Below are 15577 nucleotides of genomic sequence, written 5' to 3'. Positions count from 1 at the left end.
ACTGTTAAATTGTTATTGTTGTGTGCACATGTTATAACTGTTTCTTGTTTGGGGAAAAAGGAGGGATGTTGCGTAGTGACTACGCTGTATTGCGCATGCGCAGCATATAACGAGGCTCGCGCATGCGTGCAGTTAATAAAGACGGTCCCACCCAGCAGTTGCCGCCGGGGACCTGAGCAGGCAGCACGCGTCCCATATGTGCCTGTACGGTATGCATGTGTGAGTGCCGGTCGAGGGCCTCAGGCGGCCCCCGCCCATACAACAGGGAGCACGCCCCGCCAGTCCTCCCCTAGCGACGCCACTATTGGCATGTATGCCAGTTGTTTTGGGTGTACCTCACCCTGATGGCTCACGGATACACAAAGGAGAGTCGTTTAATTTTTCTTTATTCCCGTCATCAAACAGAACTTCTCCCGGCTCTTCTTACTCCCACGTGTCTTCTTTCTTAAAGGGCTAGTTTCCCTTTTGCTTCACAACAAACAACACCACTCCTTTGTTGTCGGTCCAAGTAACTGGGAATCTGAAGTGCTCACCCGTGTCTCTCTTTCCTCCGAGTTCCCGCAACAATCCTAGCCCTTCCCCCTTTGCAGCTGTGTAGTACTGCTGCATGGCTCCTCTCTTCTTACCTCTTGGTTACCCCGCCCCTTTGCGCTTGTCCATCTGTGGCTGTCCCTGGCTTCTATTGGTCAGGTGACTTGTGGTTCCCCATCACTGACTGGTTGACTTTTCCCCAGGTCCATTCCGTCCCTCTAAGCCTTGGCCCTACCTCCGGCTTCCAGTTGGTTGATGGGGTGAAATTCCGTCTCTGACTCCGCCCCCTCGCCGGCTCCCAGGCCCTCGCTTGCTTGACCACGCCCCCTATCTCGGCTCTGGTTGGTGAGTCGTTTCGTGCACAAACCTGACTCGGGCGGAGGAGGCGGGTCTATCTGTGGTTGCGGCTGGGCCGTCTGTGCGCGAGATAGGACTGGAGGACGGGGAAAAGGTGCGCGCGGGGCTCGCTCCCGCCAAAGCAACCGTCTCACCGGACTGAGGGGGGTCCAAAGCGGAGTCGCTGGCGGAGAAAGTAGCAGCCGAAGGAGAGTGGCTTCTTACGGTGGGGAGCACCGTAATAGCTCAGGAGCGAGTTTTTTTTTTTTTTTAGTGAAACGCACTAACAGAGGAAGGCCCTTAGGGAAGTGGACCGTACCGACGTAGGGGGAGCCAACACGAAGTGGCGTGCAGCAACGAGTGGTGGTGCAGCCCCGCCGAGGGCCATGGAGGAGCTGTCGGCGGTCGGGGAGCAGGTCTTCGCCGCGGAGTGTATTCTGAACAAGAGGCTGCGGAAGGTGAGTTTGTTTATGTGGGCGAGCGGCGGCGCGGGGCTGTGAGAATGGGTATGTGTGTGTACTTTGGTAGGGGGGCGGGGAGTTGCTACTGATTGCGATGGCGTCGGGGTGCGTGCGGTTGTAGTATTAGTGGTGGGTGTGGCAAAGGGTGTCCTATGTGTCGGTGGTGGGGGCCGTGCGTGATCTTTGCGTCGGTATCGTGTGGCCTGTTCGTAGGTGACGGTGGGGGGCTTTGCGTGACCGGTAAGGGGACATCTGTGTTGGGGGAGTGTGAGGCAGTGGGTGACCTGAATGCAAGTGGTTACTGGGGGGAGGGGGGGCTGCGGGCAGTGTGTGACCTGTGCAGGGGGCAGCACCTGGCTAGTGTGTGTTGGGGCGGGGTCGGTCGCCAAGGAGTACTTTTAGGCTCTACCAGGCCAACTATTGCCTTACAAATATGCATGTGACATTATCTTTGAGTACGTAAATAAAGAATTGAGAGAGATATATTGGATTATTCACAAAGGGCACGAAGAGTGCATCTTGTGACAGGAATCGAAATTAAGGCTGGTTAAGTGGGTGCTAAAAGCTGCTCCTCGATTAAGAAGTGACCCGGAGCTATCTCCTAGGAACTAAGTGGCGTTCCGCAAATCTAACTTCTGCGTAAGACGCAAACATATCCCTTGGTCCATTGTTTAGGATACCTTGTGCTTTAAATGTGTAGAACTGTCCTGATGTTTATAGATTACACCAAATGCACTGTTAAATTCACATAGGCGTGGGTTCAGTATAAATTGGCCTGGGGAGCCAAATGTAGATCCTGGTAGCTGTTGGTATTAAGCTAACCAGGCTCACCTAGGCTACAACCTGGAAATAAATGGATCTTAGCTCCCCTAAATTTGGATCCTATATGCATGGTGCTCTGTACTTGCTTTTTTCCCCCAACAGTATCTTCTGCTCCTGCTCATTTCGAACCCGTGGGTTTTGGTGTGAGGGGGTAGTACATGAGCCATGTGCAGATGAGGATGTCAAAAGTTCAACTGGTGGCGGTTGTTCTCACACCAGTCAATGTAGGGATGAACTAGCAGCTAAATAACGTCCAGAGGTTTCATAACTGTAGAAATGGAGGCCATGTGAGTGGGGAAGATTCGGTGTGGTTAGGTCGGTAATCCACTCGCCTGGGTTTTTGACAATTTTGTTTCTTCACAGGGAAAGCTAGAATACCTGGTGAAGTGGCGCGGATGGTCTTCAAAGTAAGTGAGCTTAATTCATGAGATTGTTGTCGCAAGTAGTTTGTATGCCTCTCATTTTGGACGTTTTCTATTCACATGTTACATATGCATGTATGTCTATTTGCTTGTAATATACTCACCAAACTATCTCTGCCAGTCACCCATGTCCCCTCCCTGTTGGCGCTTTGAGACATGCTTTAATTGATGTATAAGCGCCTTACAAATTCATAACAAATGAATCCCTTCAATTGAAATGTGTTTTTTTTTTTAATTAATCGCAGGGTATGGCCACCTTCCTGTATCAAAAAATTAAATCGTGTCCTGTGCGTATAGTTTTCGAGCTCCACTTTCTGTGGCATTGCAGGAATTAAGAATTATCCTCGTGTCTGCCTCTTGTATACAATACAGTCCAACAATGTGATTTTCCACTTCTGTACGTCACTAAAAATTTGAGTAACTTATGCATTCTGTAGCACGATTTGAGCTATGCACATTTATAGTGACATCAGGTAGGCTTGTGATCATGATTTTGTAGTGGGTTGATGAAGTTAACGGTAGCCCGTTTTTTGCCCTGCCATACTGAGTTTTCTTTGTCAATTGGTGTTTCATTACTCACCCAGTACTATATCGTAATAACTTTTACTACTTCTTTAATTATGCCTGGGTGAACTTTTCCTGCATGAGTCCGAATTTTGTGTGGTGTCCGGTGCTAACTTTTGATGTTTTTTCATATTGTTTAAAGGGGTGCACTTTACTGGAGCTCTCTTGCAGTTTTCAGAGGGGCAGCCTTAATAACTACTATTTATTAAAAAAGCATTTGTTTTACAGGTAAAGGATGCTTGTAGTTGTATTAGCTGATAAAATACCCAATTTATGAATTGTACTTCCTAAAAATCTGTTTAAAAAACGGAGAAATATTCCCACTAGAGTCTGAGAGAAATTGGGCTTGCTTATGCAGCAGTTGGACAATTTCTATGATTGGAGTGGGTGAACACCACACATGCCATTTCCAGAGATGTGGCAATGTGAGTGTCCATCTCTACGAGCAAGTGGATAAGACCATGTCATTGCTAGGAGCAGGAGACGCAGGGTATTCCCGATGGTAGGTTGTATGTATGGAGTTTACTGGAATTACATGGTTGGACGATCAGTCTCCCCTCCAACCCTACTCATTTGGGTTTGCTGGCAGCAAAATGCAAACCCCACCCCCCCCAAAAAACGTTTGCCTGTATGAGACCCTGCTTCCGAACGTCTTCAGATGTAAAAGGGGGCTGGGAGATACAGTTATCTATGCAACCCTGGAGCTGCTGATTCCACATTCCTGAGAAACTGGAAACCAGACTCTCAGGAATAGGAATCCTGGTGCCCTGAGAAATTCGGGAGGCTCTTGTGTGGTGGCTAAAGCAACAGGGGTTAGCATCTCACCCTCCCGAACATATTCTGGTCACACCAGATGCCAAGCAGGTCAGCCGGAGTACAACCCTGGTGAAAGGATGAATTTGCGGTTGCTTGTCTAAAGGGTCCCCTCCAGTTAAAGAGAGCTGGTGACGATTCTTGTGGGTTGGGCTCCCATATATTCCAGGAAAGTAGAATAACCAGGTGACATTTGAGCCCACCAGCTCCTATCGGAGGAAAATTCTATGCTCCTGAAAGCATTGAAATGTATTTCTGTGAAGATGGGGAACATCTTCTGCTGGCCTTGATAGCTTTATGGGAAGATGCCCAGACTCCAGATGCTGTTTGGAACAAGGGACTGTGTAGCATGGCAGCCGAGAATCCAGCGATTACTAGTTTACTGATTCCACCAATACCACCGCCTCGGCAAGAACCCACCATAAATAAGGACACAGGATTTTACTGGTTATTTGCTGAACTGCGTGAATTGTTACTGTGGGTAAGGGGTGGGTGGTTTGCACAGGTTGCGTAGAACAAGCTCATAAGGGATCATGTGCGTTTCTGTGTTGTCCTGCCAGGTGAGAGGTCGAGGTCACAAATTAACTTGTAGTCTGAGGCGGTTGGTTGGCAGGGTTTGAAACTGATGGGAGCTGGCAGCTATTTAGCTAGTAGCCTAGAAGAGCCCGGTTAGCTTGACACCAGCAGCTAGCAGGAGCTACCTTTGGCTCTGCAGGCAAATTGATGCTGAACCCACATACGTGTGACATCCAATCTGTATTTTGGACAGTCTATATATTAGGACACATCTATATGACATATTAAGCATAAAAGCGATCATTAATAATGTAAAAATGATATGTTTGCGTTTTATGTAGATGTTAGATTTGTAGAACGAGATATACTGTCTCCCAGGAGTATCTCCGGTTTGATGGTGGACGCTCAGGGGAATGCTTTTTTAGCTCCTGCTTATCCGGTCTTAAATTTGATCCCTGAGTTGGCGATCATGTACGTAGTGCTTTTTTAAAATCTGGTTTAGGTGGGGAGACGAAGACTGACTCTTGGCTACTAGTGGGTGTTTAGAATCCCAACTATAGTACTGAAAGGAGGGAGATGGGACATGAGATGAAAACCTGTAGGGTGGTGGTTGGAGATGGCCATGCTAATCCCTATAGCTGTTCCCAACCACTCCTGGATTTTATAGCTGGCTCTATCGTGCAGTAACATCAAACTGTGACGTTGTTTTCAGGCTGCCGTTTAAGCAGTCGTTCGAAAGGTTCTTGCTTTATTGCCGCTTTAATTTGGCTCCTGGTAAAAACACACTTGATCTGCTTTCAGTCACAGATGTATGAACACTCTTCCCTTGTATCTGTTCCTTGCATTGAATTACTGTTCAAAATTCTCACTGGCAGAGCCTAAAATGTAGGCTTTGGTATCCAGTGGTCTGCAATGTCTTTGAACTCCCACTATCCCCCTCGATCATTGGAGTAAAACACCTGGAGAGCCGCAGGTTGTGGACCGCTGATTAAAATGATTAGATGGCCACATTTTATATATGCCCATATACTCGCCATTTGGCAACTTTTGTTATGTCGCATGTGTACACCCAAACCTGCCACGGTTCTCCGCCCCTCCCCCCATTTTCTCGGGCCTGGCTAATATTTGGACTATGCGTAAGTCTGATGTGTTGATGTTATAGGTTATCCAATAAAATTACGTTTTTGTTTGGAGATAGGGGTCGTTAGACGTGTATTGGTATAGGGCTGTGTGTTGCATGCCCCAAATTAAGTACAGACTGTTGCTATGTGACGATGACGACCGATCTGCTGGTCTCGATTTGGTCTTGCTAATTGATTGACAGGCTGGCAGAATATGTAGAGTGAATACGTTTTGACTTGCCGGTCAGGCTCTTTGTGTTGTCGGAGCCGCGGCACTTTCAGTTACTCTCCTGCTAAGGTTATTCACAAGCTTCCTTTTGATTCGTTTCTCCGCATATACAAGGTTTGCAGCTGTGTTCCCTTGTTGTTGTGTTCCGTTTTTGTTTCTCCTCTACCGCACTCACCGCGCCCTCCCTCCAGAGGGAAGGTCTCGGCTCCCTCCTTCGATTGGTGTTGTTGGAATGGGGAGGCCGATTGCAGCAGATGTCAACCACGAAGTTGCTGTTTCCTGGACCTGCGTTCTGCCTTTCTCGCTTCCTTTTGTGTGAATGGAAAGAAGCCTTCCTCCCAGAGCTTCCTTTGTTTATGCATGGATTAAGCCAGCTAGACGTGCACGCTCCCAATACACAATTCCTTTCTGCTGGGCGCGGTGTATCACTTTTCTCATAGTTTGTATCGCGCCCTCCCCCAGCCTGTTGGTCCAAACGCCACCAGCGGGAAAGTTTTTTAGTGGTGTTTGTACACCATTATTTTTGGGCGGCTATTGCCACACCCTGCGTTTGACGTTTGCTGAGTCGAAGCATTGGTTCTTTAAACGGTCCATGCCTGCTGAAATCTGAGCTTCACCGTTGATGTACTGGCTTTCTTCCATTGAGCAGGGCCTTTTCCCCCACCTCTTTGCCATCTGCTTCTACAATCCGTTTGTGTAATGTCACCAGCTTCCCCGCCTTCCGACTTTGTTTCTAGTGCAACCGTACTTTTATAATAATAATAATAATTTTGCACTTATATAGCGCTACAAACCCTCAGGTATCTGAGCGCTGCCTTTTATTACCCACGGTGTGTGGTGCTCATTTATCGACCTCGGAAGGATGAAAGGCTGAGTTTGGCCCTGCCGGGAGTCGAACCTGCGTTAGCAGGCTCTGCCCAGGTGTCAAAGCGAGCGCTCTACTCGCTGTGCCACTTTTCTGTATGCTACCCATGATTTACATAATTATAGCGGTAAACATACCTCTTTGATGCATGGCAAGTGAGTTGTCAACCGACAACTACAGAACGCCCGCCGCACCCTCCTTGGTGACTCATTTGATTTTGTTTCCACCTCCAATACACTATTGAAAAGTTCGCTCGACAGGAGACAGATCTTGGATTGTTTGTGCCTCCTCTGAACATGGGCTGTGAACAGGTGGTCTTTAATGCCACTTGGAATTCCAATCGCATTTTGACAAAACTGACCTTGGCGTGTGGTGAATATATTTACAGGAATTGCAACCGTAGACCGACCGGTTCTGCCTTCCTGTGCGTGTTTCATTTGTCTCTATGGATGTGTTGCATGCCTGGTTGTCCATCTGCCTTCTTGCTCGTTGGCTTTCGCAAGTGGTTGATCGTGGTCAGAGGTGCGAATGTAAGCTTTGTGTGTAATCGGGCTCGTGCACCTATTGCTTAATGTGCTTTTGCGATTGAGCCAAAATATCGCCCGCTTTCCATAGTGAAGAAAGCCGCTTTATAGATAATGGATTTGTGGTCTGGAGGCATAATATGGCAAGGCTACCAAACAGGGCTAACATGTCTCTGGAATGGTTGCAGGATTATTTAGCTCTACAATTTGTATTCTTTAGGTAGAGACTAAACAGGAAGGTTACGCTTTGTGAGGCCATGCACCATTCGAATCAAGTAAATGGACGCTAATATGGGCAAAGCCTTTATTGGAACTTGGACGAGATTTATATCCAGTTACATCACTCTTGTAGGTGTCTTATCACGTCAGCTAGCTGTAGAACTGATTATGCTGGAGGCTGCAAACCGAATGTGTTTAGATGCGACATTAATTATGAATTGAGAAGACTTCTCACGATTCTGTCAGCCTACAGGACTTTTCTTAACCATACAACTATTACACGCTAAATCTGGGAAAAGGGCATTCGTGGTCATTGTGGTACTCCTAGTCACAACTGGTTGGAATAGCCTGTGTCGCAGGCTGGATGGGGGATAAAGCTTCTCCAAAAGATGATGCTGTCACTTCAAGGCTTTTAGAATGGGGCCCCATATGCGCATGCATACGTTCCTGCGTCCTGTCTCCACCCATGCGTCACCAACCCATCGCAGTTCACTGGTTTTTCCACATTCGAGACTGACGGCATGTATGTTTAGGGGGAACAGGTCACTGTTGTGAGGGAGGTTGATCAAGAACTAGAATTGCCAGAACCACCATTGACGATATTTCTCCAGTGCTCCTTCCTTCGCAACCAGTTGGGAAACCAGACTGCAGATCAATGAAATGCATGGAGGAGCAAATCAACTTCCGGAGCACCAGTGGCCCAGGGATGAATATCTGTTCCTCGACCAACAATCGACCCCCACACCTCAAGTATAGCAGAAGGGATCCAAAGATATTGGAATTCAAGTTAATTATAAGACCTCCATGTCCAATTTGACAGGGGAAGACTGCCCCTGTAGGCTGTCTTCCCAAGTTCATGTGACTATGAATTTTGCGGGGTAAGCAGCTTTAAATGGGTGCCGTATGGCTGCAAACCTTTCTCAGAGGTTGGGCTCCATCATTCATTTTTCTTTGTTAAAGGGCCCAATTGAGCGCACTCTCCCCGCGCGGATTGTGGAATGGTCGAGAATTCCTCACACAGGGTTCAAGCAAAAAGGTTGCTCAGTACTTGTTTGCCAAAGAGGGTATTTCTCCTCGAGGGAGTCATCCAAAGAATAGTGCTTCCCAGTGGGAATATGGAGTAGCCCTACAAGTGTCTGCGATCGGGTCATGTTTCTGGAAGGCCTCCAATGCTGGCTTATCTCTGGTAGAATGATCACTGTTGAGCACAGACTGTTACTCATTGCAAACAAGTCCACCAAAGGATGTCCCAGTTACTGAAAATATTAAATGCCAACAAATGTAAACTTGCTTTGCAATTGCCGACGGATGGTACTTTTATGTCCCAAGTATTTTTTTTTTTTTTTTTAACACTCCTGCTCTTTTCCCAGTTATTCAGTCCACCAAAGCTTATTGTAAAGGCACCCGACCTAGGGACTGCCTATGTCTGTTTACTCTGCACGTCATTTCTGGTTGACATAACTGCTTTTATTAAATACACATAGTCGATGCAATTGGACAACCCAGGAGGCAGTACCAGGCTATACAATGTGCTTCCTGGGAACATCTGCACTCAGATGTACCACCACAGTTTATCTTCAAGAATGGTTCTGAGGATGTGTAAGGATGCATTTCCTTGCACAGAAAAGGGTTGCGTCATGCTTATTTTGGTCTTTCTTTGTCGTTACTATCACCTCCTCTGATTACTACACTTGGTGTTACTCACTGGATTGCGGATCCTGTAAGCCATGTGTCTGCAAAATGTCTCCATGTTTTGTGCTATGACTCCTATGATCCATTGTCATTACATTTGCTGCGTATGGTTGAGAAATTGTCCAAAGCATTCAGACACCTACGTTAAGCTGTGTTATTATGTTGGGTTTCTCAAATCTAGGTGTATCTTGTCACTGCCTGCCGTTTTGTGAAATCTAGGCCTTTTCTGCCACTATTTAGGAATCTCAAACCTGGGTGTATCCTATCATTGTCTGCCGTCAGTGAATCCTGGGCCCTCCTGTTGTCCAGGAACCCCCTGCAATCACCAAAAGCTAGTAACTATAGCCAAGGTAACTGCTCAAGTTAACAAGGAACCCATAGTTGACCTCCATACTAACTGTGCTACCCCTTGCAACACGTAGTACCCCGCCTAGACTGTCCACCCCTAGAGGAAACCTTAACCTAACCCACTTATCAGACAGTTACCCTTAAAAGGCAGCTATCACAACGCAAGAGGATACCTAGCAACAACCTCAGAACCTTGACGCTTAGCGCCACCGGCATGGCCAGACACGACGAGAACCTATTGGAACTCAACCAAAAAAAAAGAGGATCCAAGAGAGGTACGATACACCCTTACTCCATATATCACAAACGCAAGGGCACCGCCAACAACCACATCATAACACAAAAGATGATGAAGCGTAAGAATTCATCAACCCTACTATCAATCTAACAGACCGCTTCAACGAAGAAGCAGCCTCCACGGTTCCCCAACCAATTTGCGACAAAAAACAAAGGAGCACTCCAACTGAACATTCGCGAGACAAAACCAGGATCAAAAAACAAACCTAACCACATCAAAAAAGATCCACTGCAATCTAATCAAAGCTAGGTCAGTGTCCTAGCATGCCACAGATATCTTGGACCTCTGTGCGACGGACCTATTGACATCTTATTTATAACCGAAATATGGCTAGAAGACAATTACAAAATCTCATTCCGTAACTGTTTCCCTGACAACTTCAAGTGCTCGCAAGCTGGAAAAACAAAAGATGGCAGACTGGCAATATGGTGGTCTCCGTGACCATCAGTCTGGATTCAGAGCTTCCAGTGGCTGCTCTTCTGAACACCCGTGATGAACTGCTCCCATCCCTGGATTTTAACTTCCTGCTGTCTTCCTCCTTGATCTCTCCTCTGCATTGGACATGGCCAACCACTCCCATCTTTGTATGAACAAAGGCTCCACGACCCCCTTGGTATCTCTTGAGAGGGCACTGGACTGGCTGACCTTTCCAACTGACCGCTCCTCCCAAGTAATTCTGGGATCCTTGTCCTCTCAGACTTCCTTCTTCACCTGTGTTGTTCCCCAGAGCTCTATCCTCTCGCCATGGCTCTTTAACATCTACCTTACTCGGCTAGCTGTCCTTCTCCCCAACTTCAAGTGTTATGCTGATGACGCACAACTCTTCAAAGTTCCTGCTGACCCTCTTGTACCTTCCATTATCCATCCCTGAATGCCTTTCTGCCATCCAGGCCTGGCACACTTCCAATGATCTCTGCCTTAATGGCTGCAAAACGGAAATACTTTACATTGGGAATCCCGACTGAAGTCCCACTTTCAGCTCTTCCTTCTCAAAGGAACCCTACCATATCCCCTTCCCCCAGAAGCTCAATGTTACCTGAGCCCTGGTTCTCTAAGCTTGACTATTGCAACAGCCTCCTCCTGAATCGACCCCCCTCCTGCTAATCTAGAATAGAGGAGTGCGACTAATCATTGGCCTCAAGCCCAGAGACCGCATCTTTACTGCCTTAAGTCTTCACTGGCTCCCAGTTGTTTCAGATTAAATTGAAATCGCTCCATCCACATGGCTGTATGGGGGACTCAACTATCTGCAACTCTTACTAAATATTCCTCCTCTGGCACCAACTCTTTCTGTGTGAAGCGTTTTTGCTAAACAAGAGGGCAGGTCGGCTATCGCTTTCCTCAGCTGGCTCCCTTCTTTGGAATGGCCTCTCCCCTCCCATGTCATCTTGAGCAGGACATTCTTTAATTCCGGAATCTACTCAAGACTTTACTCTTTACCTCCACCTTGCCTCCCCCTCTCGTCTGCTAGTCTCAGTTGCTAGTTTGGCATTCTGGGCCCTTATGCATCCTCGGGGCATCGCCCCCCAGCTTCTGTCTATCCTCTGCACTTGCCACGGCTCACCCTCCACCCTGGATGCTTGCACTTGCCTTACATTGCACATCACCTGCTCTGCCATGAGCACCCCATCACGTATCCCATTTCCCCCTCCCATCTCCACTTGCACGTTCTGAAAACACTCGCAAGGCATAGTAGGTTCGCCTCCCTCCCTCCCCGCTCACTGTATTTGTCTTCTCTTATGTGTTTTTTAATTGTTTCTCATCCCCTGTTCTCTTCCCTGTTGCCCTATGGGCGCTCTGAAACCGTATTCACTTCATGTATAAGCGCCTAACAAGAATACAATAAATAGCATACATGGAACACCTAGAAATTAATTAAAAGACCCTTAAGCATCAAATTGCAAATCCCTTATCCTTTGCAAATAAACAATCCTCATTCTTTCTGATATACAGACCCCAGACATACGATGCAACCTTTGTGGGTGCCTTCGCCTTAGAAATCGCCAGGCGAGCCATTGAGCAGGAAGACCTGATAGCGCTTGGTGATTTCAGAATCTGGTTTGACGAAAAAAACACACGCACAACACTTGCCAAACAACTGAAGACCATGAAACTATATCGGCTAGTCAAAGGAGCAACTCACGCAGCGGGACAATACACTACACACACTCTGCCAACAAGAACCTCGTTACCAGGGCGCCACCAATACAGATCCTCTGGACAACCACCTCTTCATCCCCTTCGTGATCACGATGGCTACATCAACAGCCAAACAACCCGACAAACTGACGACCATGAAAAGAAACCAGAGGACCATCAATAATAGCAACCTAAATGAACTACTAGAAATCAACAAACCTGCAACAAGGGATGAAGCTGACCTTGACGGAGGAAAAACTTCACCCCATTGCGCAAAGGGGGGATAGCTCAGCGGCAACGTGCTCGCCTTGGAAGCAAGACGACACGGAGAACCATAGGTTCGATTCCCCAGGTCAGCTCTTGGAAACCTCTGGCTATTAAGCGCGTAATAATTAACCTATCATACTAAAAGATCGACAGCAAAATGTTTACCCTCCTTCTCAGTGCCATGAAAAGAAGGGGAAAAAAGGAAGCTTGGTCTAAAATGGAGGAATAAAAACGACCGGGTCAAGACATTTCATTTCCAGCAACAAATCCACTTGTACAAAAAGGACATCCAATAGGCCAAAAAGAAATACTTTGACAGAATCGCCAAAAATAACTGTTTGGAATCATAAACTAAATGAGGACCACCCCCTAGCTGCAACACCACACCGATACCGTCACTGAAACTATACAACTACCTTGCAGACCACTTCAAAAACAAAGCACCGTCCACAGATCATACAAAGCAGACCACGCGACCTCCACATGCAACCCACCCATCCGAGGATTGCCAGAGCAAACTCTAAAGCACCCCCCCCCCCCCAAATATCGGTGGAGACATTCGACAGGCTGCTAAGCAATACAGTAGACTTGCCCCCCCTCCTCCCCCATGGATCTCTGGCCCCCAGACATATACAATCAATCCTCACACAAGGAGCACCCATGGAATACTATAAAAACCTTCATTCAAATCCGTATACTTGAAGTCGCTCCTCAAGGACACATCAGGCAACGTGGAGGAACTCCAGCTACAGACCCATCTCCAACATCCTGTACCCAGCTAAACTACTCAAAACCTGTCTAAAATAACAATTCATTGAACACCTACTGCGGGATCAGGCACAAGTAGGCTTCAGACCGACGAGGAACATAAACTGCACGGTTTTCAATCTGGGACGATCTAAAGGCGAATGCAGACTCTGACAAAATCACAGCTCTAATACTTCTGGATCTTCTGCAGCATTCGACAGTCAACCATGACATCCTCATCTGGAGATTGGAAGAAACAGGAGTCACGCCTCTCGCCTTACTATGGATTAAATCCTTACTAAATGGATCAAACCTTTCCAATCCACCTCAAGGGAATCCATCTATGAAGTACCAAGGATCATATTTTCCCCCCCATTGCTTTTCAACCTATACCTAGCTCCACTCATTAAGCTAATTAAAGGACACGGCTTATCAAGCTACAACTATGCTGATGACCCACAAAGTCTACAAAATAAGAGACCCACTGGAAGGCTGTGTACAAGAACTCTGCTGGATGAACTCTTAACTGCCTCAAACTCAACCTGGGCAAAACAGAAATAATGATCCTATCCAAAAGCATAGAAAACAATCACTAAACCCCCCCCCCCCCCCCCCCGGCAGATGGAACTTGTTACAGCGGCAGCTCCATCAAAGATAGTAAAGAAACGGAGGGTTTTGATGGACAACAAACTAACGCTTGAGGCACAAGTAAACTCTATAATCGAGAAAAAATGTTCTTCCTTCTACACGCAGTGAAAAGGATCTTACCATTCCTCTTTCCTCCACAAAACACTCACCATCACCACCCTCATTGGGTAGACTATGCCAACGACCTATACCTAGGAATGCCAGAATGACTTAAAGAAACTCCAGCGCATCCAAAGAAATGCTATATTGGCTACCAATAAAACAGTGAATAGCATTTAAATCCATGTGCAGAACGCACAGAACAATCCACAGCCAAGTAGCAGAGTTCTAGAGAAAATGTTTACCACCCGACAAGACCACTCAGCAAGGACATATGCATAGAACCAAAACCATACAACTAAAATATGGAGCATCATCTTTCTCTCGCCTGGCAGCAATAACCTGGAATAAGCTACCAAAAAAACATCTGCATAATCTTCAATTCAGAAAACGACTCTAAACTTGGCTGTTTGCTCCAGAACCTGAAGGAAATGACTATGAAGCAAATAGGCAGCGCGTAAAAAGAATCCCAGAGAGAAACGATCATCCCTAACTTGATATTCCCTTACCGGAGGGTGCGGGTAGGACGCCATGGCCGCATAGCGCTAGCCCACAGGTGAAACCTAGATTGGTTAGGACCCCACACGGGAACGGGCAGTGAGGGACCAGAATCCTCTAACCTAAACATCACGAACCCCATGCTGGGGGAACACTCCTGCTTCAGCCAGGTAAACAAACCACTAAAGTAATACCGAGGAAAACTGCCATCCCGATCATACCTGTCAACTAGGCTGACAAACTTTGGAAACAAACGCACAGGATAATCCTAGATTTTGAGCAAGCATGCGCAAAGAGGGAGGTAAGAAAAACCTGCTAACCCAACTCTAAAACCTCAACTTTCCCCTTCACTTTTCATACAGAAACCCACTTCTCTGCACAGCAATCGGCACACACTTCACCACACTGCAACAGACGAACACAAAACGCTTTTGAGCTCGCAGCGACCCGAGAACTGCGCTCCAGCTCAGCGGACGGTGCAAGCCGAACTGAAGCTGTCAACAGAACATCACAGCTCGCTATACTATTCCCACTACAGCCTGCTAACCCCCTGGAACCCCTCCCCCAAACCCTACTTTTCAGATGGGTCAGCGCGCCTGGTGACCACTCCGGTGGTGACTGGGCGCAGTAAATCACATTAACATCCTTGTATAGTTGGACTGGCCAAAATAACATCAGAAATTCATTGACAGTGCACCAAACACTGGCTATTTGTTACAAATTCCGGGTCAACGAGGACACTCCTAGCCGCGGGTGAACAGTGTCCACCAAAAGTGATCTGGGACTCTAAATCCCTTTCTGATACACTGCACTAAATATGAAGAAACAAAGCGGCGATAGTCGCATGCAAGCACAATAGCCTAAAAAATATGCATTCAGTAGGGAGAACACCCAGCAGTAACATGAAAGCAACAATGTAATGCCATCGGAGGCACATAATACCTGTGAACCAGCAAAGACGTATTGTATTCGAAATAGGTAGTGGGGTGGTAGTAGTATGACGCAGCCGCACATACATTTCTTGGAAACTCCTGCTGTATCGGCGCTCTGTCTAGGGGCTCGCGTCACAGATATGACCACGTTTGTTGACGAACAGACGTGCAAGCCATGCCACTGGTCTTACTTATCCCATCCACTCTTTACCTTGGAGCTTCCTGGTTGAGTGATGTTGATTGAGATACCCCTGGGGGTTACAGCGCAGACTTTGATGTGGGACTATGCAAGGTATTTTATTTTTCCGGTGACTTATTCTTTAGGTTTGTTATAATTTATACCCACTTTTTTATTCTTTTTAACAGAATCCGGAGGGTGCAATTTACAAAAGTGAGAAATTATTTAGTTAATATAAAAATGTTAAATAAATCAAACAAGAATTTAATGCAGGAAAATCAAAAACCATTATCTCTTACATCCACAAT

The 15577-nt window shown here is 46.9% G+C and overlaps 1 protein-coding gene across 1 annotated transcript in view; it reads left to right on the top strand.

Annotated features, from left to right (window-relative positions):
- Window positions 1-951: 951 nt before the first annotated feature.
- CBX2 (chromobox 2) overlaps window positions 952-15577 on the top strand; it is a 42262-nt gene continuing 27636 nt past the window's right edge. Inside the window, exons 1-2 of the mRNA XM_069655204.1 lie at window positions 952-1325; window positions 2514-2557. Of these exons, the coding sequence (XP_069511305.1) occupies window positions 1254-1325; window positions 2514-2557 (116 nt within the window). The 5' untranslated portion in view covers window positions 952-1253. The remainder of the gene's footprint in view (window positions 1326-2513; window positions 2558-15577) is intronic.

This window comes from Ambystoma mexicanum, chromosome 3q (genome assembly GCF_040938575.1).
Source record: "Ambystoma mexicanum isolate Mex_15411 chromosome 3q, UKY_AmexF1_1, whole genome shotgun sequence".
Classification (NCBI taxonomy): Eukaryota; Metazoa; Chordata; class Amphibia; order Caudata; family Ambystomatidae; genus Ambystoma; species Ambystoma mexicanum.
Note: the sequence above shows the minus strand (reverse complement) of the source record. Positions and strands in the feature narration are given on the sequence as shown.